General features: G+C 37.6%; 2 protein-coding genes across 5 annotated transcripts in view; one reads left to right on the forward strand and one right to left on the reverse strand.

The window, feature by feature from the left end:
- UBE3D (ubiquitin protein ligase E3D) overlaps nt 1-5,050 on the reverse strand; it is a 523,493-nt gene extending 518,443 nt beyond the window's left edge. For 2 of the 4 annotated variants that reach the window (XR_005838364.1, XM_040643700.1), the window contains exon 1: nt 4,877-5,049. Coding sequence is in view for 3 of the 4 variants with exons in the window: in XM_040643700.1 (XP_040499634.1) it covers nt 4,877-4,953 (77 nt within the window). In the remaining variant the exon portion in view is untranslated. Of the gene's footprint in view, nt 1-4,876 lie in introns of all 4 variants that reach the window. The other 2 variants (XM_040643699.1, XM_008684875.2) reach the window with 2 other exon arrangements.
- Nucleotides 5,051-6,186: 1,136 nt separating this feature from the next.
- DOP1A (DOP1 leucine zipper like protein A) overlaps nt 6,187-26,264 on the forward strand; it is a 104,015-nt gene continuing 83,937 nt past the window's right edge. The window contains exon 1 of the mRNA XM_040643702.1: nt 6,187-6,316. The gene's annotated coding sequence lies outside the window, so the exon portion shown is untranslated. The remainder of the gene's footprint in view (nt 6,317-26,264) is intronic.

Consider the following 26,264-nt stretch of genomic DNA (forward strand, 5'->3'; position numbering starts at 1 on the left):
GAACATATTAAAATCATCTTAAAGTGACTCCACCTGGACACATCTGGTATAATTTGAGCAGAAATAAGTAACCTAATGAATAAAAGAAGACCATGGGTCCATACTGATGTAAATAAATGAATGAATAAAATGCAAGTCTGATGAGGAACAAGGTAATTATACATAGTCACAAAGGACCTCTCCAATTAATACTTATTGATTATAAAGAGAAAAAGAGTCTTGTTCAACTGAATCAGTAAGAGTAGGAAGAGTTAGAACTGGCAATTGCACTCAGCAAATCTGAGATATCAGAAGCATGAAGAATTCTCCTGTTCTTTGTCAACCTTACAATAATCTTCCTGAATACTGAAGCTCTTTACAGTGTATATCAAAACTACCCATGAGCATGGGAATACAAAAGATCTCAATTCCTGTAAATGTGACAAAAGGTTTGTGTGTGTGTGTGTGTGTGTGTGTTTACTCCACTTCAAATTTGTCTTTTTTCTTTCCTGTAAAAGCAATAACCCAAATAACTTCACGGAGGCCCCGTCCTGGCAGGCATTTACTGTGAGCTTTTGCCTGCCTGTGCTACTTTTACTTGTAAAGCCAGAGCGCCCAAGCTTCTGCCTTCTGGAATATAGAGAAATAGTTTCATCCTGTGCTACCTTTGTTCTGTAAGTACTCTGATAGTCGGTGGGGTTCTTAAAATTTGCAGTATTCTCTTCTTTGAATGGTTGAGAGAGGGGAAGGGAAAGAACATCCTATTTCTTTTATGATAGTGCAAATTGGTTAAAGTGTGTGTTTGTATTTTTTTATCATTAAAATACTGTTCAATTTGTTTTTTATAGACAAGGAAAAATATTTTGCATAAATTGACTCCACTATTGAAAAAGGGATGGTTTAGGTCGAATGATTATAGCTTCAGACTCAATCTTTTCCTAAATAAAAATGTTAAAGCCTCAAAAAAAAAAAAAAAGAGTAACTTTATGGTGGTAAAGGCAGACATCATCTTATCTACGTGCTCAAAGTTAACATGAACTTTTATGGATTAAGTCAAAATCATATGACACCTAATAAGATGTAAGGACAACACAGCATCACTTCTGTTGATATTCCTGCCAAAGATGTATAACTTGAACCTAATCTTGAGGCAACATGAAACAAAGCCAAACGGAAGGAGAGTCCACAAAATAATTAGGCTGTAATCTTCAGAAGTGTCAAGATTGTGAAGGTCAAGGGAAACTGAGGAACTCTTCCAATTTTAAGAGACTAAGGAAACATGACAATGAAATCCAATGCGTGATTCTGAACTGGGTCCTTTTGCTATTATAGATATTATGTAGACATGTGGCAAAATTTGAGTGAGGTCTGAGCATAAGATGGTAGTAACATATTTCCCGGTTTTGAAGGTGCATGGTGGTTATACGGGGGAATGTTCTTATATGTAGGAAATCCACAGTAATGTACTCAGGACTGACTAACTTAATCTTAAGGTTGAGACTGTCCAAAAACAAAGTGCTTGAGACCCTAATTGTCCACACCTTTTCCATACTTGAGGCTTTCTTCACTGGGCACGTCTATTCTTTCAGGTACAAAAACCTGCCTGAAACTACCCAATTACTTCCCATCTCACTGAGAGTGCAAGCTAAAATTCTTTCCATGGCTTGTAAGACCTAGTGATATACTGGAGACAGCTGTTAAAATTCCAGGCATTTCGCAAACTAGTTGACATCACTTTGGTAGCTTGAAAGTATCTACACCACAGGAATCAGTAAATGCTGCAACTCCGAAAGATTTTTTTGTTAGTTTCATTGGTTTTCTCAGAATGCAGGTTGTTAAACATTTACTAATATACCTCTGTAAGGCCATTTACTATGTGCTCCGCCAGTCCACTCACATCTCTCTGAACTTGGCACCCCTTCATACTTGCTATTCTCTCAGAGGGAAACAGTCTTTCAACAGATATTATATAGTTCTAAACCTCTCCCTTTTGGGTTTATTACTCAAGTGTTGCTTTCTTATTTGGAATAAGGGGTTATAATTTTTTCTCCCTATCCCTTTTTGTTTTATTTTTTTCTATGTACTTATCTCCATTCAATGTCATGTATATTTTATTTATTTCATATAATTTCTGCTCACCTCTCACCCACTGCCACCATTAGACTATAAGCTCAAAGACAGCCAAGTATTTTTGTCTTTGCTGTTGTCACTGCTTACAGCTGGATACCCAGCACTTAGAATCTGAGTTTTTGGCACTAGAATAGGACCTCAGTAAATATCTGTGGACTGAATAAATGAATGGCCAAGGTTTACCCCAGGAATACTAAGATGGCTTAACATAAAAAAAGATTTTTCTAATGCAATTCATAGATGTAAATATGAAAGGAAAAAATATGACCATCACAATGCATGCACAAATCATTACAGAAAATACAGTATTTATCCATGATTAAAACCCATAGTAAACTAGGAATAGAAAGGAACCACGCAATTTACCACAGATTTGCCAAAAGTCAATTTCATCATACCTAGCGATAAAATGCTAGAAACATTTCCTTAAAGATTAGGAACAAGAATAAAACTCAATCATATCATTTACACTAACTGTAAACACACTAAAAATCTTAATTAAAATGCAGAGATTATCAAAATGGACTCAGAAAAACCCCACTCAGCATATGTTTTTAAAAATTTATATATAAAGGCATACATTAACAGTAAAGGATAGAAAGAGATACATGATGCCAAACAGTACGGTCAAAGGTTTTCTGACAAAGACACTGTGTTATTTCAATGGGAGAAATGGCACTCTTTTAAACAATGGTGATGGAACTACTGGATATCCTTACAGAAAAAAAAAAAAATGAAATTTGACTCCTATCTCACTCCAAATATGAAAAATGAATTTCACCTAAATATAAAAGCTTAAACTATGTAACTCCTAGAAAATAAACAGGAAAAAACTTTACAACCTTGAGGTAAGTAAAGATTTCTTAAGATATGAACAACACTAACCATTAAAGAAAAAAATTCAATAAACTGAAGTTCATTATAATTAAAATCTTCTGTTCCTGAAAAGACACTATTAAGAAAATGAAAAGGTAAATTTCTGTTTGGGAGCAAGTGTTCACATATTCACAAGGCATAAATAAGAAAGGTCTTATTTCCAGACTCTACAAAGAACTCTTTAAATTCGACAAGACAAACAACCTGATTTTTTATAATGGCAAAAAATTAGAAGACACTTCCCAAAGGAACACATATGAATGACCAAAAAGCAAATGAAAAGGTACTCAACATCTTACGTGGGGAAATGCAAATTAAAATGACAATGAGACTGTACAATTATAGAATTAGGTAATTACCTAAGAGAAATGAAAATGTATGTCCACTACAATGCTATAGCAACTTTATTCATAATAATCAAGTTATAGAAACACACAAAATATCCAGCAATAGAATGGGTCGATGAATTGTATATTCACACAGTAGAAAACTATTCAGCGAGAGAAAAATAGACCGACATGTGCAATGACACAGATGAAACATGAACCTCAGAAGCACTGTTGAAGGAAAGTAGCCAGAATCAGAAAAGTACATACTGTGTGAATCCATTTATATACAGATCATGAAATGGCAAAACCAATCTTTGTTGAATGAAATCAGAAGAGTGGTTGCTTTTGCTTTTCTGAGGGGCAAGTTGTTGATAAAACTCAACAGCCAAAGACCATTACGGACAAACTAATAGTCTTGCAAAATCAGGTTTCTTCACTTCCTTCAACAAGGGAGAGTAACCTAGGGGAACTTTGAAGGGTCCGTTTGATGAGAGGAAATAGGGGCTTTGTCTTTTTGTTTTTTCCTAAGTCTGAGGCTGCTAATACCTCTACAAGGTGGACTGGAATTGGAGATACTTATCTGAACTTACGATTCGAGAAGGAGAGGGAGAAACGGAAGAAAAAGAGGAAGAAAAAAAAAGTAATAAATATCCATATTTTACAATTGAAAAAATTAAGATTAAACGATTCTACTCTTGTGAAGAAGCTAGGATCTGAATTCAGTTCTCACGCCAAATCCCAAACTGCCACACCTGTACTTGGCCGATGTAAGGAAAAGAAAGCATCAATCTACCTCTGAGCGGCTCGTCTAGTAAAAGTTTCAGGATTTTAACATCTAATTTACTCTGTTTGAAACGGCAATCACCAGGGAATAATCGAGGGGGCCACATACTACCAAACAAAAAAACAAGGGGCCATTTCTCCTAAAAGCTTCTTGTATGTGTGGTAAACAAGTTAAATGTTTGCTGACTTCTCATTGGAACGCGGAATGTGAATACAAGAATGAGCTCCAATAAGAAGTCTGCAACCTCTGTTAGTCGTTCAGTGAACGTGTCAGTTTTTCTGCAGACACCAGCGTGGGAGGGAAAAAAAAAAAAAAACCAACCCAACCCGAATTTATGTACAAAATAGGAAGCTCTCACATTGGAATTTATCCTCTAATGAGGATCCCAAAAAGCAGGCAAGGCATTTTTTTTTTTTTGCACTGTTTTTGGAAAAGCCGGGCACCGTTATGTTACATCAGTGCTCCTCAAACTTCAGTGTGCATTTTGAGTCCGAGAAAGCGAGTTAAAACGTTCAAGTTCTGATTCTGCAGGTCTGGTGTGGGGCTGAGCCTCTGCGGTTCTAAAAAGCTCCCAGGTGACGCCGAGATTACCAATCGAGGTGGGGAATAAAAGCACGGGGTGTGGGAGGAGAAACTCCACTTTGAGTAAATGACAGGCTCGAAGCACCTGGAAAGAAACTCAAAACTCCGTCCTCCTGAGGAAGGGGAGGCTCCCCGAGCAGCAGACACACAGGCTAGGCACTGCGCCTGGCTGCCCGCACGCCCAGCGCGGCCTTACCCCAGGATCAGCAGCGCGCTCTGCAGCCGTCTCCGCACCTCCAGGAACACGCGCGTCCCCGCCGCAGCAGCCGCCATGGCCGGCGCCCCGCCGCACGTTCAGGCGAATCGGGGCCACAGCGGCCAGAAGCGGCTGCACGTGCGGCGGCGGCGGCGGGGCGGGCCTCCGGGCCCAGATCGCTGGGCCGACACAGCCCGCCAGCCCACAGCGCCGCCTGCCGGGCGGAGAACGCGCTGCCGCGAGATCTCGACCTGGGGGCGTGAGCGTTTCAAGCCCTGGCTTGTGTCTAAGCGCTGACAAAGGTGGTCGGAGGGAGCCAAACTGTCCTTCCACTCTTCTTCTTGTGGGCGTGGCCCGGTGCGTTAGTCTCTCAGATGTGACCTTAAAAATCCGGGCCAAGTACACTCCTTTTACTAGGCTGGGTAGGAATGAGGCTGGAAGAGGCCGGGGATGACGAAAGGAGGAGATACAGGCGGGCACTGACCCCAGGAGGTTCGAGAGCAGATTTCTCCACCCAAAACACAATCTTGTTTCATTTTTTAATAAACTAGTATATTTTTTATGAACCATGTCAGTCCTTTGGTAGCTTTCCTCTGTTTGAAGCAACCAATGTCCAGGACTGACCTGGCATTTGCTTCTGGATTTAGACACAATTGCTCTAAGATAGAAACAGTTGCAAAAATGTAAGTTTTCTGTTTTCTATACAGAAGACAGTGTGGTTAAATCCAGTACCAAGGAAGATTGCACTGTTTTGCCTAAATCGTAGGGTCAAAGAAAAAAAAGATTGTTTTTTACAAATGTGTGACTATATGAAATATAGCAATCTTTAAAAACACCAAGTATGAAGACCATGCTGTGCTAAGGCTGTTAAATATTTCAATATTATGTGGAAGTATTTAAGACTTAATAGCTTTGAGAACTAAAGGTGGAAGGTATTAGTTGAAATCATCACCCACGATCACTCAAAATGTTTCCAAATCTGATAACTATTTATCTCCTAACTTCACTAGTCTCCCAACTTCTCTGGGCCCCAACCTTCTCCTATGAAATATTGAGGAGTTGTTTAAATAACACCTAAATGATTGTTTAAATAATATATATAACAGTTCTCAATTCCTAGCATTCCAACTCTCCATTAAGATGTGGCTAGCGCTGGCAAGTTGAAAACAGCTATTCTCTTTCCAAGTCCATTCCCGTAGTTGGTGGCCATGGGCTACTTCCCCGATCGTCCGCTTGAGGGCGCTGTGGCGACAGCTAGCGCCGGGAGGCGAGGCACGGACCGGGGGCGGGGATCGAGGGCCGTCGACGTCGACGCCGGCGTGGGCGCGGGCGCAGTGCACGCTGGGAGCTGTCACTAGGCCCTTCGGCTCCCGGCCTCCGCGTCGCTGCCGCGGTTGCCAGGAGAGCAGCGCCGGCGGGGAGCGGCCGAGCCCACGGCAGGTAACAGCGTCCCCGCCCCCAGCGCGGTCGCGAGGCCGGCTGGCGGCCCTGAGCGGACTGCTCGGCCCGGCCCGGCTGGTTCCGGAGCCGCAGGGACGCCCCGCGGGGCAGGCTGCTGTGGCGTCGGGGGTGTTGCCGCCCTGGCCCCGCCTGGAGCCTGGAAACCGGCCGGCCGCCCTCCGGTTTCCGGAGAGGCGGGAGCTGCGCGGGGATCGGCTGGACGGGGCCGGGCGGAGGCTCGAGGGCGGCGCCAGGCAGGGGTGGCCGCTCCCGAGCCTCTTGCGCTGGGGCCCAGCGGTGCGCAAGGTTGGGGTGGAGGTCGCACCTGTGCGGTAAAGGCGCGCGGAGTAACCTCTTTGTTGGTGGAATCCAGGCTTCGTGCGGTCTCATTCATCTGGTGGGTTCTTTTAAGATTGAGGAGACAGGACGAATGCCTGCCATAGTTAATGTTCCATGTGGGGGGTTGGAAAGGAGTGCAGAAGTTTATTAGAGGAAGTCAGGTTAGCCATAAGGAAGTTGTTAACCATTATCACCTTAGATTCTCAACCTTTTAAAGTTGCAGCATAACAATAGTTCCTGTTCGGTCTCTTCCGTTCTTCTCTCCTACCCTGAGGGGGGAGGGGGAGTGGTACACAACTACTTCAAAGCTGAAGGAACTGTGTTTCTTACACCAGCTTATAGTTCCGAGGGGTTTGAGAAATACACTGTGACAATCTGATTTGGAGACTGTAGTTAAAGCAATCAAAACTTTTTTTTAATAATTACAAAAAAGATAGGAAACTGTTTGCCTGACAAATAAGCCCAGAACTGTAGAAAAACAAAAGTCTCTCAATTTCAATGTTGTTGGCTTTCTCTACGCAGACGGATCTCCTATGTTCTTATGGACAGCATATGTTGACGTTATATGCTAAGAAATTTATGGCCTAATAAACAACACAGTAATTTAGCTGAGCTGACAGAAGTTGTAACAAGAGAAAATTAAAACCAGTTGTAGTACAAGTGCTTTATTTCAGTGATTTCTTAGAGCTGCCACTCTGAACGTAATCATTCCTCATTAGTACTAAACAATAGTAAATCTCCAGGTGGGTCTAGTTATTAGGAACCCAGGTCTTGAACGAAGAATTAAAAACACCTGAGTTAATACACCAGAAAATGTGACACCATAACCAAAATGTTAAATGTAAATTTAATGTTTGAATACATACAGTTTAAAGAGTCTCATTTTGTAATTAAAGTAGTGGAAAGGTCTGGCCTGGGAATGAAAGATTTTGTTCGCATTCTTCTCCAGCTAACCAGATGTGATATCTGTAGGCCTCAGTTTTGTTATCTGTTTAAGGGAATTTCGTAAGATCAGAGATTTCCAAATTGATGTTTCCCCTGAACACTGTTCTCAATCCCAGTAACGGCCTTACTGCCCCAAAAGTGTTCCACGACAAATAATTTAGGAGCACATAGGGTTAAAGCGGTCTTACCTGTCCAGAAAGCCTATTTTCTCATGGCCAACCTGTTAACATCTAGAATATAATTACACAGAATACCAGTTTGAAAATTACAGATCTTCCTCAACTTAGGATGGGGTTATGTCTTGATAAACCCATCATAAATTGAAAACGTCGTAATTTGAAAAGGTATTTAAGACATCTAACCTATGTTACACATGCTCACAATACTTTTTTGGCCTATAGTTGGGCAAAATCTATCAAAGCTCATTTTTCTATAAAAGTTTTGAATATCTCATAATTTATTGAATATTGTACTGAAAGTGAAAAACTGAATGATTGGGTGGATAAAGGATGGTTGTAAGTGTATCAGTTGTTTACTCTCATGATTGCAGGGCTGATGAGAGCTGAGGCTTGCTGCCACTGCAAAAAATTGTAAATCGAGCTCTCATGAGTTGGACCACCTATACCTGAGCTGGGTCTCCCTTCAGCTCTAAAATTACCTACATTATTATTTTTAGCTTTCAGTTTAAGCTTTCTGGGGCATAAAGACATAGTGGCAACACACTGATGTAAAAAGAGGCTTGTATTTTCCTTAGTAAAATATTAAGGATGCACATAGGTTCCAGTGCACTTTAATGCTTTGATTTATTGCAGAGGATTATCTTTTTTTATTATTATTTTTTTATTATTATCTTTTTTTTTCCCCCCTGGTCTCTTGATGCTTTTCTGTAATCATAATTCACATTTTGGATTTGGTTTTATGGTTAAGTCATTGATTTTATTGAGAATGGCATTATAAAGTTCCAACAAGACTTGTTGGTAATAGCATTATTTTTACTATGCCTGAGTTCCCTCTCTAGTCATGAGTTCTTAAATTATGAGATGCAATAAAAGCCACCTGAAATGTACGTAATAATTAAATTTTAAGAGCTGAGATCATTGGAAAGAGTTCATTGGGAATTAGTGTTGAATCTTATTTTGCCAAATTCTGTCGGGTGCTACTAGCACTCAGGTGTCACTAGCACACAGTATGGCCACTTCAGTCTGTTCTTCATTAAAACTTTGTTAGGAGTGCTATTAATGTGCTCCTTTGTTTTAGGGGGACAGGGGTGGGAATAACACATTTAATAGGTAAGCCTTAATTCAGGTAAATTTTCTCCCTGAAATGAAACTGTTAAACTGTTGAGAAGTATAGAGCTTCAAGTTTTGTGTAATAGCTTACAGTTTCTGTTGAAAATTTACGATATGGATGTAAGGACTTCTGATTCCCTTGTCTTTAAATGGTGATTTCCTTTTATTGTATTTACCTATTTACCCCCCCCCCCAAGCTGTCCAAGCCTAAAACCTCAATAATTTTTCATAGCATAGGTCAAAGTACCAAATTTCAGGAAAAATTTACAGATAATGTGCATTCATTTTATGCGTACATTATATACACACTCAAGTAACCTCTAGCACAATCAAGATTTAGAACATGCCACCACTCAGGCCTGTTTTGTTATGCTTTTGCTACCTTGCAATGCATACTCTCTGTCTTGTCACGTCTATGTCATACTATCCTAGCTCCAGTGCCACCTTGTCTGTGAATCCTTTTTTGATTACCTCATTTTGAAGTAACTTTCTTCTCTTCCGGACTTTCCTGTCAACATTTATCATTCTTTTCTGTCCTTGATGGCTAAACAAATATATGCTCATAGTTCATGGTAGTACTTTATTTCTTGACCAAGTGGTTAAGTGTAGTATTTCTCAAATGTCACTCATTCTTACATCTTCAAAATTTTGGCCATATCTGCATATTTCCTGTGTACTTATCTTCTTTGTATTTCTTTATATCCATGTAGTTATTAATATAATTTTTAAAGATAACTGGAAATAATCACCATAAATATAAAGTATCACTTGCCATCAACAGAAAGTAGACATAAAGTTGAAAGTAATGAAGACAAAACTTGTTAAATTCTAGAAACTGTTGGGTATTGAACACTCTTAAGCCTAAAACTTGCTGTTCTTTGTTTAAAAGGGAGATAGCAAGAATTACAGAGGTGTTAATAACATTCTGCCATCAATCTGAGAACTCCTGATGCAGAGGAATTACAAGAGAACGAAGAGGGAATAAATTCCTCACTGATTCAGTTTCACTTAGTCCTCTCCTTGGGCCGCATAAAATTATCTCACATCTGATTGGTGGCCAAAATTTGGGAAGACACAGGATTAATCAGGGCCTGAAAATTCCTTAGGATTTTTTCTGTGAAAGAATTGGGAAATAAAACCTTAATTGCAAATTAAAAGATGTACTAGAGTTAACTTTAAAAATGCAGTAAAAAGACTAAATGATCATTATTGAGTTAGATAAGTGTATTTTTTTCAAAAAAAGTTTTTAATGTTTCTGATGTTACTTTTACAAATAAAACATCCACCTTTTTTATTATTAGGATATCATAGCTGTAAGATAAACCTTTGAATCTAAAGAAATCTAAAAATCATTTGGCATCTTTTATGTGACAAAGTGATGACTGTTGATTCAGGAGTGATGAAATACTGATAATATGTTTATTTGGCAAAGCTGCTATAAGCATGGATAGATAATAAACTTAAGAGACTATACTACCTCCCTTACGTCTTCCTTTGATCACTTTTTAAGGTTGAGCTAGAGTTTAGTATTTCCATCCTACAGAAGACATTTCTGGCCTTTTTTTTTTTTCTTCTGAGATAATGAAAAATTCTCCTCTCTTATAGAAAGAGTTTAATGTGAATAGGCAGGAAAATTCCCTACTCTTGTTCTGTAAAGTACATCCTGTATTTCAACTTGCTGTGGTTATATTGAGGCTTATATATGTATTGTGAGCTTAATGTTTAAATTACCATTATTTTGTGTTCATGAACAAAGAGTTCAGGTGAATAGACCATTTACTTTGGTGTTTCTGTTTTCCAAAAAGTAATTTACCTGAATGGTAGTACTAGGTTTAGGAGTATACACTATAATTTGCTACTCAGCCAGAGGTCAGATTGCTGTTAATCTAAGGTTCTGGGATACAACTTCAGTTTGGAAGTAAGAAAAGAGCCTTCTTGATGAATAGTCTTTATTTCGTAAAAGAGCTTTCACCCGAACAAGTAGTTTCTTTCCTGTGTCTCTGCTATAAAATAAAGGGGCAGGATAGAAGCAGTGCAGATAAAATCTTACATTTGAAAGTAACAACAGACTGTAATCAGAAAAACTATAAAAATACAGCAGTTTTAGTCCTTTATGTTATACAGGTAAATAACTGCTTTTTGTGTCTGTGTGTGCGTGTGCACGCGCTGTATCAGCTCCTTGAAACCCTTAGAATATGTGTTAGTATAATCAATCAAATTTTCCAAATAGCTGGAACTGTTGTATATTGTACACCACAAATGCCATCCCAGTCTGCTTGTCTTAAGCGTGATATACTTTGCACAGTAGCTTTTCATATACATTTAACATATGCCTTACGATGTCTTGAATTTAAAATTTCCTGGACAGAAGTTTTTCTTTGTGGAAAAAAAAAAACCAGAATATAGTACTTGCTTTAAAGTTAGTGTCTGTCACTTTGGAAGAAAAATAAATATTTAAATGACTGCCATATTGTATACCAGCAATTCCATAAATATTACCACCAGTTAATCAGGAGTCTACCCTTAAGCCTGAAAAGGGATTCCAGCAACATGATTATTTTTATGGCACCTGTCCTTTTATTGGAAGGCTATCTTCAGAGCCTTGTGCCCCAAGTCTACCTGATTCTTTCCTGTTAGTTTTATGTGATGTGATAACTTCTGTTTTTATTATGTTTTTTAAGTTAATAGTATATAGGTTGTGATTTAAAAAGTAAGTATTCGGTAGGTTGCCTTCTTGTGGATGGATTCCTTCACTGCGCAAAAGTTTATTTTGGTGTAGTCACAGTAGTTACTGCTTGTCTTTCTTGGCTTGCTCTTCTGTTCCACTGATGTGTCTGTTTTTGTGCCAGGACTAATACTGTTTGGATTACTACAGTTTTGTAGTGTATCTCAAAATCTGGAATTGTGATACCTTCAGCTTTATATCCAATAAAGGTGTTAATGTCCAAAATGTATAAAGAACTTAATACAACTCAACACCAAAAAAACCCTCAAACAATCCAGTTAAAAAGTGGGCAGAGGACCTGAATAGACTGTTGTCTAAAGAAGACATACAGATGGCCAACAAATACATGAAAAGATGCTCAACATCAGTAATCATCAGGGAAACGCAGATCAGAACCACAATGAACTATCACCTTAAACCTGCCAAAATGGCTAAAATCATAAAGAGAAGAAATAATAAGTGTTGGTGAGGATGTGGAGAGAAAGGAACCCCCATGTATAGTTGGTGGGAATGCAAATTGGTATAGCCACTGTAGAAAACAGCATGGAAGTTTCTCAAAAAATTAAAAATGTAAATACCATATGATCCAGCAATTCCACTGGGTATTTATCCAAAAAAAAAAAAAAATGAAAACACTAATTAGATTTATTGCAGCATTATTTGTAATAGCCAAGATGTGGAAACAACCTAAGTGTCTACTGACAGATGAATAGATAAGATGTGGTGCACACACACAATAGAAAATTACACAGACATAAAAAGGATGAGATTGTGCCATTTGCAACAAAATGGATAGACCTAAAGCATATTGTGCTAAGTGAAATAAGTCAGACTGAAAAAAGACAAATACCATATGATTTCACTCATATCAAGAGTCTAAAATGAATGAACAAACAAAAAGGATCAGACCTATAAAAATACAGATAATTGATGGATGTAGAAGGGGAGGGAGTGAGGGGATGCGCAAAATGGATGAAGGGTAGTGGAGATACAGGCTTCCAGTTATGGAGTGAATAAATCATGGGAATAAAATGCATACCATGAGGGATATATAGTCATTGATACTGTAACAGCATTGTATTGTGACAGATCGTGGCTACACTTGTGAGCATACCATAATGTGTAAACCTGTCAAGTCACCTGAAACTAATGTAACATTGTGTGTCAATTATACTCAAAAAATTGTTTTAAATAAAATATTTTTTGAGAATAAACTCTAGTCATCTATGGATAACAAATTATCTCAAAATGTAGTGATTTAAAACAGTACTTTCTGTTTCTTTCAGAAGGGGTTGGGAAGCAGTTTGGCTGTGAGGTTCTGGCTTAAGTTTTGTGAGGTTGCAGTCAGATATTATCCTGGACCGCAGTCATCTTTAGGTTCAGTTGGGGTCGGAGCACCCCTTTCCAAAGTGGTTCACTTGTATACTAGCAAGTTGTTTCTGGCTGTTGAAGGGAGGCCTAAGTTTCTCCCCATAGGGCTACTTGAAGTGTCCTTATCACATAAAGGCTAGCTTGCCCCAGAATGAGTAATCCAAGGGACAGCGCATAGACCAGCAGTGATTTTGTGTAGGAGGGGTGACTGTACAAGAGAATGAATATCAGGAGTTGAGGATCATTGGAGGCCATCCTAGAATCTAGCTACCACATTTTATAAAGCTAGTATGTGTATTTGTCACTAACTAGTAAGCAGTACATACTTAATATGCAGTTTATACACAGCTCATGGTTTTAGAATATTTAAAGATTAACTTAATATGCCACTTGATTACATTACTAAATGAAGCACGTACTTTAGCCACAAAATTCTTAGTTTCTGTGGTTCTTTGGGGAGTGATGGGATGATTCCAGGTTCAAATGTAACACTAAAGATACAGATTTTCTTCATTTTGATTTTCTTTTTGTTATTTCTTAGATGAAGGAGGGAGGAAATGCCACATGTTACCCAGCTACTGTTTGATTTTCTGTGGGGGCATTACTCCTTTACTTTTTAAGAAATTAAGCTTATTTAATACCAAAAAGGGAATAATTTATGTGATTTTAAAAGTGTGAGAAAACGTACAGAGCAAAGGCTCCCTCTCCCTGGCTCCCGTCTAAGCAGTTTCCACCTGGCCAACTGGAAGTAATCACTTTTATTTTCCTGTGTGTTCTTTTGGAGCTATATCATATATATGCAGATTATAGGACTATATTTTTCCCATTTTATATAAATGGTAGCATACTATGAACATTGTTGTGCACCTTGATATTTTTTTTTTTAGTTCATATGTCTTGGGAGCATTTTCTAAATCAATACATAGACTTTATTCATTCTTTTTACCAGCCACGTATATTCTGTTGTCTTCAATTTTTATAATTGCTATTGGTCATTTACTGGGAGTCAGGCAAGGACTGACTAGGAGCTGGGGATGTGAGAGCTGACAATGATAGATGAGTACTCTATCACAGGAATTAATACCCTTGGGAGTCACACAGTTCAATTAAGTAAAGCAAAGTAAGTTCTGTGGTAGAGGAAGTACAGTGTGTAGTGGGAGTTCACAAGAAGGAGGTGTATATGTGAGTGGAGAGAGAGAATAGTTAGGGAAGACTTCACAACAGGGATAAAATCTGAAGCCTGAAAGATGAGTAAGTACCAGCCACATTGAGATTTAGTGTTTCAGGCAGAAGGAAGTTTTAAAAAGACTTAAAACATATTACAAAGCTATTGTAATTTTAAAACAGTGTGGTACTGACACAGAGGCAGACATGTAGACCAGTGGAGTAGAATAGAAAGCCCTGAATTAAAATCTAATGTCTATATGGTCAAATAATCTTCAACAAAGAGTGCCAGACCAATCAGTCTAGTAAGGACAGCCTCTTCAACAAATGCCATTGAGAAAACTGGATGTCCACATGCAAAAGAATGAAGTTGGAACCTTATTTTATGCTATATGAGAAATTAACTCAAAACAGATTAAATCTAAACATAATACTTAAAACATAAAACTTGTAGAAGAAAACATGGGAAAGCTTCATGACATTGGGTTTGGCAGTGATTTCTTGGGTATGACAACAAAAACAGGTAAGAAAGGCAAAAATAGATAAGTGGGACTACATCAAACTTAAAAACTCTTATGCATCAAAGAATACAATCAAAAATATAAAAAGGCAAACACCAGAATGGGAGAAAATTTTCAGAAATGTATCTACGGGGCTGATATCCTGATCATATAAAAAACAACTCAGCAACAAAAACAACCCAATTAAAAAATGGGCAAAGACTTGAATAGACATTTCTCCAAAGAGTATATACAAGTGGCCAAAGCATATGAAAAGATTTTTAAATCATTAAACAAATGCAAACCAAAGCTGCCATGAGATGCTACCTCACACCTGTTTCAAAGGCTACTATCAAAAAAAGGAAAAAATGTTGGCAAGGATGTGGGGAAATTAGAACCCTTATGTACTGTTGGTGGAAATGTAAAATGGTGTTCCTCTTAAAAACAACAGCCATATGGTCCAGCATTCCCACTTCTCGGTATGTTCAAAAGAATTGAAAAGAGGATCCTAAAGAAATACTTGCACACTCAAGTTCATAGCACTATTCACAATAGCCCAGAGGTAGAAAACATAAATGTCTATGAACAGATGAATGGATAAATATACATATAGGATCGAATATTATTTAACGTAAAAGGGAAGGAAATCCTTAGGGTCCATGCTGGACATAAGCCTACTTTAAAAAAAAAAAAAAAAAAGGTGGTGGGGGAGAAAATCTTGTCAATACTACAACATGGATGAAACTTGAGGACATTATGTTAAGTGAAATAAGTCAGTCACAAAAAAGCCAAAATACTGTATGGTTCCACTTACCCAAGATATCTAAAGTAGTCAAATTACAAGCAGAAAGTAAAATGCTGCTTGTTAGGGGCTGGCAAAGAGGAAAAAGAATTTTTTAATGTGTGTGGAGTTACAGTTCTGCAAAATGAAAAAATTCTGGAGGTTAATTGCACAATGTGAGTATACTTAACACTACTGAACTGTACACTTAAAAATGGTTAAAATAAAATTTGTTTTTTTACCACAATTGGAAGAGATAAATAACGAACTTTTAGAAACATGAAGCATATATGCATTTTAAAATGCTATGCTGTAATGAAAGCCATGTTTCTAAATATTGAAAAAGGGGCTGATGAAAGAATAAACCTAGAGGGGTTGAATCAGGAAATACTGTACTGGGTCAGGTGGTAGAGTATGTGACTCGTGGTCCTGGGCTCGTGAGTTCAAGTTCCACGTCGGGCATAGAGCTTAAAAAAAAAAAAAAAAGATACAGAGTCATAGCATTTTGGATATAGTTTGAAAGAAAAATTTTAAGTGATGAAAGGGAGAGTGGGGCATACTCAGAAAAGAACATATTTAAAGGCACTAAGGTGGGAAGCAGCAAGTCTTTTACAGTTGGCTAGTTTTAAAAAAATATGCATTGGTGCTTGTTAAAAATGGTAAGGTTAAAAATTTTACTAAGGGTCATCATGATAGGTATAGGGACCACTGCAATGGGATTTTACAGTGGAGGAGAGAAATCAGCCTCAACTCTGAATACAGCGCGGGCAGATGCTGGTTTCTAACCTCCTCAGAGCCATTATCTGAAATCTGAAACCGGCCATCTGGAGAGCAAGAAGTGACAGAACAAAGAGATGAACCACTCCAAATCTATAGGTGGCAAGTTTAATAACTGAAGGAATTTATATATGAGGCTTGTCTTGGGTGGCCTCAAAACAAGTAGATCTCCACACCCACTCACCTGCTGGAATCTTAAAAGTTTACATAGATGCCTTTACTGGGTTCAGTCACGTATCCAGTCCAGGTAGCCTCCACGCCATGTTTCTATCTCAGGGCTGTATCCTTAGAACAGCATCTGGGAGCAGGGAAGGCAAGCAGAACACACGTTCTAAGGACAGGGAAGGAAGTGGGGAGCCTCTAATTGCCTGGGTCCAGCTCATGGGTCAACAGACAGTCACATCTTCTTGATGATCTTCTCCAACAGCAAGTGGGACTTTACAGTCAAAGAGCAGGGTGGGAGTCAGAGGATGGAAAATGACTCTAAGAGGAAACATCAGGGGTAAGTGGGGGATTCTGGCTAAACCGACCTAACAGGATTCTTGCTGAAGATAGATTGGGGTGTCTGGATGATGGAGGATGAGGATCCTGGTCAGATACCGAGGGTGGGGGTTTCTGGTTAAGCTGATAGAGCAGGGTTCTTGATAAAACTACATTTTAGCAGAAAGTGCACAGGTGGGCCTAAGAGGATTCAGAAGGTTTGCCAAAGTTTGGTCAAGCAAGGAAACTCTGTCACCACGTTTTGCTTAGCTAGGATAGAAATACGAACTATAAGATTGAATGAATGGGTCCAGTTAATGAAAAGACTCTTTAGTCATATGATTAAGAGGTTGTGTTTCATTTCTAAGTAATTGTTACAATTATAGCAATGATAGGGTATTTCTTAGGTATTAAGTAAGCCCTGGGCTAAAGTGGTTTTTGTGTACTTTAAGTTTACTTTCAGAACTTCCAGCAGGGAGTATGCCCAAACTGTGTTTTGCTGTGTAGAATTAATTGGCTCTTAGAAAGCTGAAGGTGGTGAAAGTAGAAGGCTGTTAGAGTAGTCCAGGTGGAAACTATTCAGGAGACATGGTTAAAGACCATTCTGAAAGATAGTGCCTACCACTGTCAGCTTGGGGGGGGGGGGGGGTTGTGGAGGAGGGTGGTGAATTTATAGGTAGATTTGATATAAGAATAGGAAATAAGGCCAAAGTGCAAGCTTGTGTGATTGGGAAGATGACAGTACTGTTTATTTCAGTAATGAAGTAAAAACAAAAAACTGAGAATAATAATAGCAGTGCTTGACAGGTTATATTTCTAGTGTTGGAGTGATATCCTAAAAAAATGTAAGAGCAGGGTGTGAAAGTGAGGAGAGGTGTAATAATAATGATAACAGTTCATGGTTTGTCAGTGTTTCGGAGAATACCCAGTTTTTGTGAAGGGACTCAATAAAGATTTTACAATAAGCAACACCATATTTTGGTTCTGATTCTGTTAGGTGCTTCAGAATCTACCAAAATATCTAGAGTTAATTCTTTTTCTTGCCAGGTAACACCTCAACAAGGTTCTTTTGTTTTTTCATGATATTAATTCTGTTCTATTTTCATTTAAACCTTAAACCATGAGACGAGATGCCCATTGGAAGAGATGCAGAGGCCGGTCTACCACAGGTAGTTGCCCATTTTTCTCTGTGAAGTATCTTGATATCTTCAAAATTACTTGTAGCTGCTTTCCTTTGCCCGTTAAGGGATTTAACCCTTGCCATACTACTTGCTGTCAGCAGCGTTCTTTTATAACTTGAGTAAAGTGATGTGCAGACATACGCATGGTTTGTGTCCAGTGCGAATCCTTTTTTGTATATCCCTGTATGTAAAATTACTCAGCCAAAGCATTAGTTTCTTCCTGCTCATGTATATTTTGATCTTATTCTTTAGATGCATAGGCACAGTTGAATTTGCATCTTTGTGTAAGTGTGTTTTCCTTATGATTTTACTTTTGGAACAGTTTTAATAAAATGTACAAAAGGAAATAAAAGTCTGCATGGGATTTTTTTGTTTGGAAAAAATTACATTTTTTTTTTAAGACTTTATTTATTTATTTGACAGAGATAGAGACAGCCAGCGAGAGAGGGAACACAAGCAGGGGGAGTGGGAGAGGAAGAAGCAGGCTCATAGCAGAGGAGCCTGATGTGGGGCTCGATCCCAGAACGCTGGGATCACGCCTTGAGCCGAAGGCAGACGCTTAACCTCTGTGCCACCGAGGCACCCCGGAAAAAATTACATCTTTTTTCACAGGCTAGAATATTGGTTTATAGATACTCAGTTAAACACACTGGGAAATACAGAAAAACTTGTTCAGTATATATAATATAGCATTTTTTTATGTTCATGTAACAACCAGTCTCTATTTTTAATTTGAATACTATAATAGTATGTCGTTTATTTTAAAAATACTGAGAACATTACTATTATTTTAAAAACGATTAAATTTTATTTTCTTGGAAATAATTGTTTAACTTAGTACAGTGGGTTTAATTGTACTGTAAATTATTTTTGCTTTTTTCTTTACATTTTTTCTAGTAGTTTGTTTCAGTGAGAGTATATTTCTTTCAAAGGTTAAGCAAACTCATTATTTGTCATTGTTAAATGAAGAATAATACTCAGCTACTAATGAGCATATTTATTTTGAGAAGGATACTTTCTGAAAAGGGATGTTTTAAATAAACTCGAGGAAGTACTTGGTAGGATAGCTAACATTAGTGTCGTCCTTCATCTTGTGTTTCACACCGTTCTTTTTAATCATTCTGTAGAGTCACACCCTCATTGTTACTTACCATTAGCTCACATTTTAGCTTCTGTTTATAAAAAAACAAGCAGTGTTTTTTCCTTCTGATTGAAAACAAACCAGAATATGGTCAATCTAAATAATTTAGATTTTCTTTAAATACATTATGCTGACCCTTAACTCTCAGGCTGACTTACTCTTGCCACCTATAAAGTTAGTTTCATTTGCCACCACAAAATTCGATCAGCATATATAAGGGAAATCAAATGGATTTTAATATTAGCAAATACTAAACATTAAAAAGATATGTTTGAAAAAAAAATTATAAATCCCAAAGCCAAAATTTAGTTGTTTGACATTCTCAGTTTTAGATTATTCACACAACTGCTTCTTTCTGTGTGGTTGATACAAATATGACATGACTAAATCAGAATATGTAATTGAACCATCAGTGATGTCCACAGGTTTCATAAAAATGTGGGTAACTTCTTTGAAATATTTGCTTTCTGAACTATCATTCGTCCCCTCATAACAGCCCTCACAAATTCTGTCTCCCTTTCCCAATAAAGACAAAACCTGTCTTCACTGGGTTTTGTGAAGTATCCCTTGGGTGCTTCATAATAGAATTTCTAGCCTAGAACATACCCCTAATCCACCAGGAATCTTCACATCAGTCCTGGGCATCCTTAATTTAGGGACCACCACACCTGTAATTCTGTTTTTGGATGCACATTCCAACCTGCAGCACCCCTCTAGGATTAATCCCACATGAGAGCATATTTTTACCTTTTTGGTATTGTTATCTCAAGGGAGTAGATAGTGTTCTTGTACATCCTGTATAGAGTGCCCTTCCACCCTGGTCCTTTGTTGAAATGGGATCACTGTTTTTCAGATAACCGAACAAAACCCTTTTATATCAGAATTTATAGTTATTTCACCTTATACTTTAACCTACACACTTGCAGTATTGAGCGGTGGTGTGGTTGGGGGTATTCAGAGTTCAGCTTTGGTCCTTGTCCCTAAGCCACGGTCTAGAAGGAACTACAGAAATACATGTACTTACACCATTATAGTGTTTTTAAAAAGTAAGTGGAATGGGAAAAGAAAGAACAGTGTCTAAAAAATGGGGAGTTAAAGAGTCAAGAAAGGCTATATAGCCTGAACAGGTTTTTGAAAAATTGAGTAAGAAAGAAGAGGTAGGATATGTCAGGCCGAAGAATTAAGAGTTGCGGGTAGTGGTTGAGAAAGACAGTAATTATGGACCAGGCCTTGGTGTCAGCCAGCCAGAGTTCTTCCTGGTTTCTCCTCTTAACTCTGTGTGAAACCTCAAACACCAAAACGTTCATATATACATGGCCGAATGAGTGTACTTGCCTCATGGATTTGTTATGAACATTACATGAGATAATTTGTATAAAAGGGCTTAGCCTGGTGCCTGCCACACAAAGTCAGTGTGAGCTGCTATTAGTAATCATCATCCTCTTGAATAATGTTTGGGCAATGTTTATTTAACTGCTGTGCTTTGGGGACAGGATATTACCTTTAACTCAAAGGCATATATTTCATTGTTACAGCTTTTAACTATTTGAAGCTTACAAAAGAATCCTAGCTACCCATTAATGGATCATTCTAGGTTGTAATATGTGCTCACACTGTTCTATTTTCTAAATTACTTTTCTTCAAGATGCTTATATGTCAAAAATCAGAGTTTAAAGCTAGAAGAAATCTTTAGTTATCCTTTTTATAGAATTCAGACTATTTCTAACAGATGGATAATTTTTTATATATCGATTAATTTTACTATCTTTTTTCCAAATAAATAAAACTTGCTGTTTGTCATCTTGTTAGAATTGTGGGATTTTTGATTTCTCACCAAGATCAAAAGTGAAAATATAAATAAATATATAATTAAAATACGTAAAACTCTTTGTCAGAATTTTCTCCAACTAGAGATTTGCATCTAATTAATTTTAAAAGCCTTGATCCCTGGGAATATCATACTTAATAGATATCCTTTCATAGGACTAGAATGACATCCTTCATGTTTAAGTAGGTATGCTAAATAAAGATGCTAAGACTGAGTTAATTTTTTAAAGTGTAACTGGGCAAAGCACATTTTTTATAGGGTTCTTAGGAGAATCTTTCAATTTTTTAAAGTACTTAATAGCCATATGAATATAGTCGGTTTAAAGGGCATGAAGTGTGGCTACACCAATTAAGTAATAGAAGTGTAGTTTTGCTCTTTTCTCTGAAGCTTTTCTCAGAAAAAACAAAGCAAAATGGTTTGTGAGCTATGTTCACATTGATAGATTCATTATTCAAAAAATACCTGAGGGCCTACTGTGTATCAGCCACTTTATGGGTCCACCGATTGGAGAATGAACAAGTCCATTATTGGACATTGGCTTCTGACCTCATGGCATTTGCATTCCATTAAGGGAAGGTAGATAGGAAACATGCAAATAATGGGAAATTTCAAACTGAAGTGCTAGAAAGGAAATAATGTGATACTCTAGAGTAGATGTTAAGATTGTGGGCTTGGCGTGGGCCACTTGACATTGACTGTTCAGAAAAGGCTTTTCTGAGGGAGGATAGGAAGGAATTTATCACACACAAAGAGTTGACCTAAGAGCCTTTGATACATAGAATAGCAAATGCAAAATGCCCTACAATACAAAAAATGTTGGTGTATTTAGGTTTAGATATTCCCATAATGACATAATATGATTTTAAAAGATCTCTGGCTTCTCTGTGGAGAATGGATTATAATGGTTTAAGAGTAGAAGCAGGATTTGGTGATGCAGTGGACTCTAACCAGAATAATAGAAAAGGAAAAGTGGTGGTTTAGACATTTAGGATATATTCATTAACAAATGCTATTTGAAGCTATAGGACTACAGGAGATAACTTGGGAGAAGAGATGAGAGTTGCTGATTGAGCCTTGAAGTACATCAGCATTTACAAAATAATAAGATCTGAATAGAGAAGAAGAGCTGACATAGGCTAAAAAAGACTGGCTAGAGAAGTCAGAACATACCTTGAGAATGAAGAGTCCTGGAAGCCAAGAACCAAGTACTGAATACTGCTGAGAGGTTGGTTAAGATGAGGGGCTGGAGAAATGACCATTGGCTTTGGCTAATGCAGTATACTGGTGACCCTTACTTTTGTGGTTTCCTTGGAGGGAAAGTGTCATAAGGCATTTTTGAGTGGGCCCAAGAGTGAAGAGGAGATGAGGAAATGAAATAGTATAGAAAAATATTTCAGAAAGTTTTGTAAAGAAAGGAAACAGAAAAATGGGTTGGTATCCAGAAAGTCAGTGAGAGTCAAGAGGAAGCTATGAATTTTAGTTTCTCACTATGGGAGATTCCAGGGCTTTGTCTGACGAAGAATGATCCTATACAGGAAGAGAAACTTCCTGAAGAAGAGTGAACCAATAAGGCGCTTGAGGAAAATCCTTGAGAAAGCAAGAGGAGATGGGATCCAAAAAGAGCAAAAGGATAGGTCTTTGATGGAGGAGGGTCCTTTGTTCTTCATAACAGGGAGGAAAGTAAAGACTATGGGTGTAAGTGGAGATAGGTTTGCAGATTGTTGGAGAGAATACAAGCATTCTTTTGCTGCTTTTTCCTTGTTCTTACATGATCTTCACTTACTTTTAATGGTTGAATATCTTACTGAATTGGTGTGCTAGAATTTCTTTTTAATTTAAATTCAAGTAATTAACATATAATGTATTATTTGTTTCAGGGATACAGAGCTGTGATTCATCAGTCTTATATAATACCCAGTGCTCATTACATCACATGCCCTCCTTAATATCCATCACCCAGTTACCCCATCTTCCTATCCCCCTCCCCTCCAGCAACCCTAAGTTTGTTTCCTGTGATTAAGAGTTTCTTCTGTTTATCTCCCTCTCTGATTTTGTCTTGTTTTGTTTTTCCCTCCCTTCCCCTATGATCCTCTGTTTTGTTTCTTTAATCCCACATGAGTGAAATCATATGATAATTGTCTTTCTCTGATTGACTTATTTCACTTAGCATAATACCCTCTAGTTCCATCCATGTCATTGCAAATGGCAAGATTTTTTTTTTTTTTTGATTGCTGAGTAGTATTACATTGTATGTATGTACCATATCTTTATCCACTCATCTGATGATGGGCATCTGGGCTCTTTCCATAGTTTGGCTATGTGGACATTGCTGCTATAAACATTGGGGTGCAGGTGCCCCTTCGGATCACTACATTTCTATCTTTGGGGTCAATACCTAGTAGCGCAATTGCTGGGTTTTAGGATTTGCTTCTGTTTTCTTAATTAAATTGAAGTTTGGTCTTTAGCAACAATGGAGGGAGGTGGTATTAGAGTTTTGAAAAGAAGACAAGGTATGAAATACTTGTATCAGGCAAGTAAATTTACTAAGGAAACCGTGGATTAGAACAATGTTGAATGCCTGTTCGAGGTTTGTTTCTCAATTTAAAATGCAGTCAGCCAGCCTATGGTTGTATGATTTTTCTCCAGCAATGTTCAGTTGCTTAGGTTCAGGCATGGAAAAAGCACATAATCAAGTGCAACCCAGACTGGGATTTTGCCAGGTAAGTATCAAGAGAGTAAGGAAGACACTTCATTCACTGGCCATGAAATAGAATGGGTATAAAAGGAAAAAAGCCTCCATGAGACTGAAGAGTAGTGGATAAGAGAAATCTAGGGGCGCCTGGGTGGCTTAGTTGATTGATGTCTGACTCTTGGTTTTGGCTCAGGTCATGATCTCAGGGTGGTGAGATCAACCCCGCATCAGGCTCTGCACTCAGCAGGGAGTCAAATCTTGAGATTCTGTCTTTCTCTCTGCCACCCAAAGAGTTAGAACTCTAAAGCCAGACTGTTTCTGTTCCCTGGCTCTTCTGCTTATTAAATGTATCGCATACTATTTCTGTACCTCCGTCTCTTTATCTGTAAATGTGGACAATAATAATGAGTACTTTATAGGCTCAAATAGGATTAAATTGATTAAAATAACACAAACCATTTAATTAGTTCCCGGCATTTTGTAGCCACAGCATAAGATGTTGCTATCTCTGCTCTATCAGAGGTCTTATCCTGAGAAGGTAGTTAGGACCAGAAGGCAGCCAGATGTGCGGAGAAAAGCTGAAGATCTGTTGATCACACATTTGGAGTTTCTTAGAGTGTATAAGTTTTGAAGGTTTGAGATTGGGTCAGATGAGGGGAAATACAGAACATCAAGGTTCTGGTGGGTACCATAACCTATTTGTGAAATACCTGGTGGGTGTTTTCTTTTATCCATATTGTTAGCCCTCCCGGGAAGTTTCCAGTTATCTGGATTTATGAGTTGATTAAAGAAATTATTTGCTAAAGATTATTAGTGTGTCAATATTTGAAACCCAGAACTTTTGACCAAAATGAAATAGATTTATTAATAATTGTCATATTCATTTGTTAAATGGTAACAGTAACTGAATGATAATTTTTCATTTAGTCGAAGTTTGGAAAGAGTGTACTATATATATTTATATATAGCATTTTTTAAAGAACTTTTTCATTCATAAATCAACAAGAGTTTTTTCTCCCTGAATTGCATGGTACTTTATTTATTTATTTACATACTTGGAATGTGATAAAACTCTTGGAAAGTTCCTAGATACATATGTAGAATTGGCTAATACTGAATATTCCTTTGTCTCTTCAGCCCTCCCCTGAATTTTCATTGGCAAAGGAGAGAGGGAAGCAGGGAGCTCAGGTAGTAGCAATAAGCAGATCAGCCAAAGTATCTTTGTGTGGTTATTTTCTGAAATTAGTTCTACTCATTTTTTATAACCATTTAAACAAATTTTTTTTTTTTAATTTAGATGGTCTGTTGGAATGTTTTCTTTCTTAAATTTTGCCTTTTCACCCTTTAAGATAACGAAAACCCTCATAATTTTCATAGGGCCTAATTTGCCGAGAGAAATCTATGCCTTTTTTAATAGCTACTTTGTTTCATTTTTATATTTGAATGAGATGAAAACACTACACTAAATCATGCTTTATGACAATTCAGATCCAATTTATGTGAGTTATAAGTTTGAAAGAACAGCTAAATTGTCAAGGGATATGATTATAGATTAAGTCAGAAAACCTGTTTATTAACAGCTCCAGAAAGAAAAAAAAATTTTTAACAAGCATAACTTTTTTGGTTACAATGTTGTATTAGTTTCAGGTATACAGCATAGTGTGATTCAACAATTTCATACTGAAAGAAAATCATAAATGCCATTTTGACTTTACTTGCATCACTTTGAGAAAAAAATCACAATTTTTCTTTTTATTTGATTTTTATTTACATTTTCAAGTTTCCTAGTTATATTAGTTATTGTATCTACCAGGAAATAGGTTTTGGGTTTTTTGTTTTAATTTCAAACAAACAAAAAGCTCCTTTGCTAGAAGGGTAGAATTGCTTGGTTTCTTGTTTATAGTGATGCAGATGTTCTATATCAACTCTGATAAGGAATCTTGTTTGTTGTGATGGTTTTATGGGTGTATACATTAGTCAGAACTCCTTAGGTATGTTAAATATGTACAGGTTAATAGTAAAAAAAAACAAAAAAACAAAAAAACCCCACACATTTGGCAATGACAAATTTTAATTTGCATTCACGAGACAATTGGATATAATTTAGTGAGAGTCTTCAATTTTCTATTTTACTACCTTTACTAAGTTGTGTGATATCTGGTTCTTAATTACAGTTTATTAGTCCTTAGAATTAGCATACTTGCTTCCTAGTACTGTTTTTGCATTTATTGGTGCTAACGGTGGCAGTAGCTTTTTAGAGCATTTTCTATGTGTTAGGCGCTGTGGTAGGTTTAATATGTTCTTTAATTTTGACAGCCATTGAGCTAGGTATTATCATCTTGTTTTACAGATGAGGAAACTGAACTTTGACATTTACCCAAGGTCATACAGCTTTAAAACTAGGATTTGGATTCCCAGCTGTCTTGACTTTAACTCCCGTGTTTTGAGACCCTGCCCTCTACTGTCTGTCTTTTTGCGGGCTGGGGTGTTCTATAAAACACTGTTGTGTTATTGGACATGTGCATTGTTTGCCACCGTTGACTACATTTCTGGAGAAGAGGCAGTGTAGAAAGTTTCCTTGATCCACTATGGGAAATGCTTTATTTGCATTATGATCTAAGCCAGTGGTGCTCGAAGTGTGATTTGTGGGCCGTTCACAAATTCTTTGTTAAGGACACATGAGATAAACACAGATGAAAGTAAGCATTAGACGTGTTTTGTGTGTTGTTTTTTTT

Source organism: Ursus maritimus, unplaced genomic scaffold, assembly GCF_017311325.1.
Source record: "Ursus maritimus isolate PB19 unplaced genomic scaffold, ASM1731132v1 scaffold_29, whole genome shotgun sequence".
Classification (NCBI taxonomy): domain Eukaryota; kingdom Metazoa; phylum Chordata; class Mammalia; order Carnivora; family Ursidae; genus Ursus; species Ursus maritimus.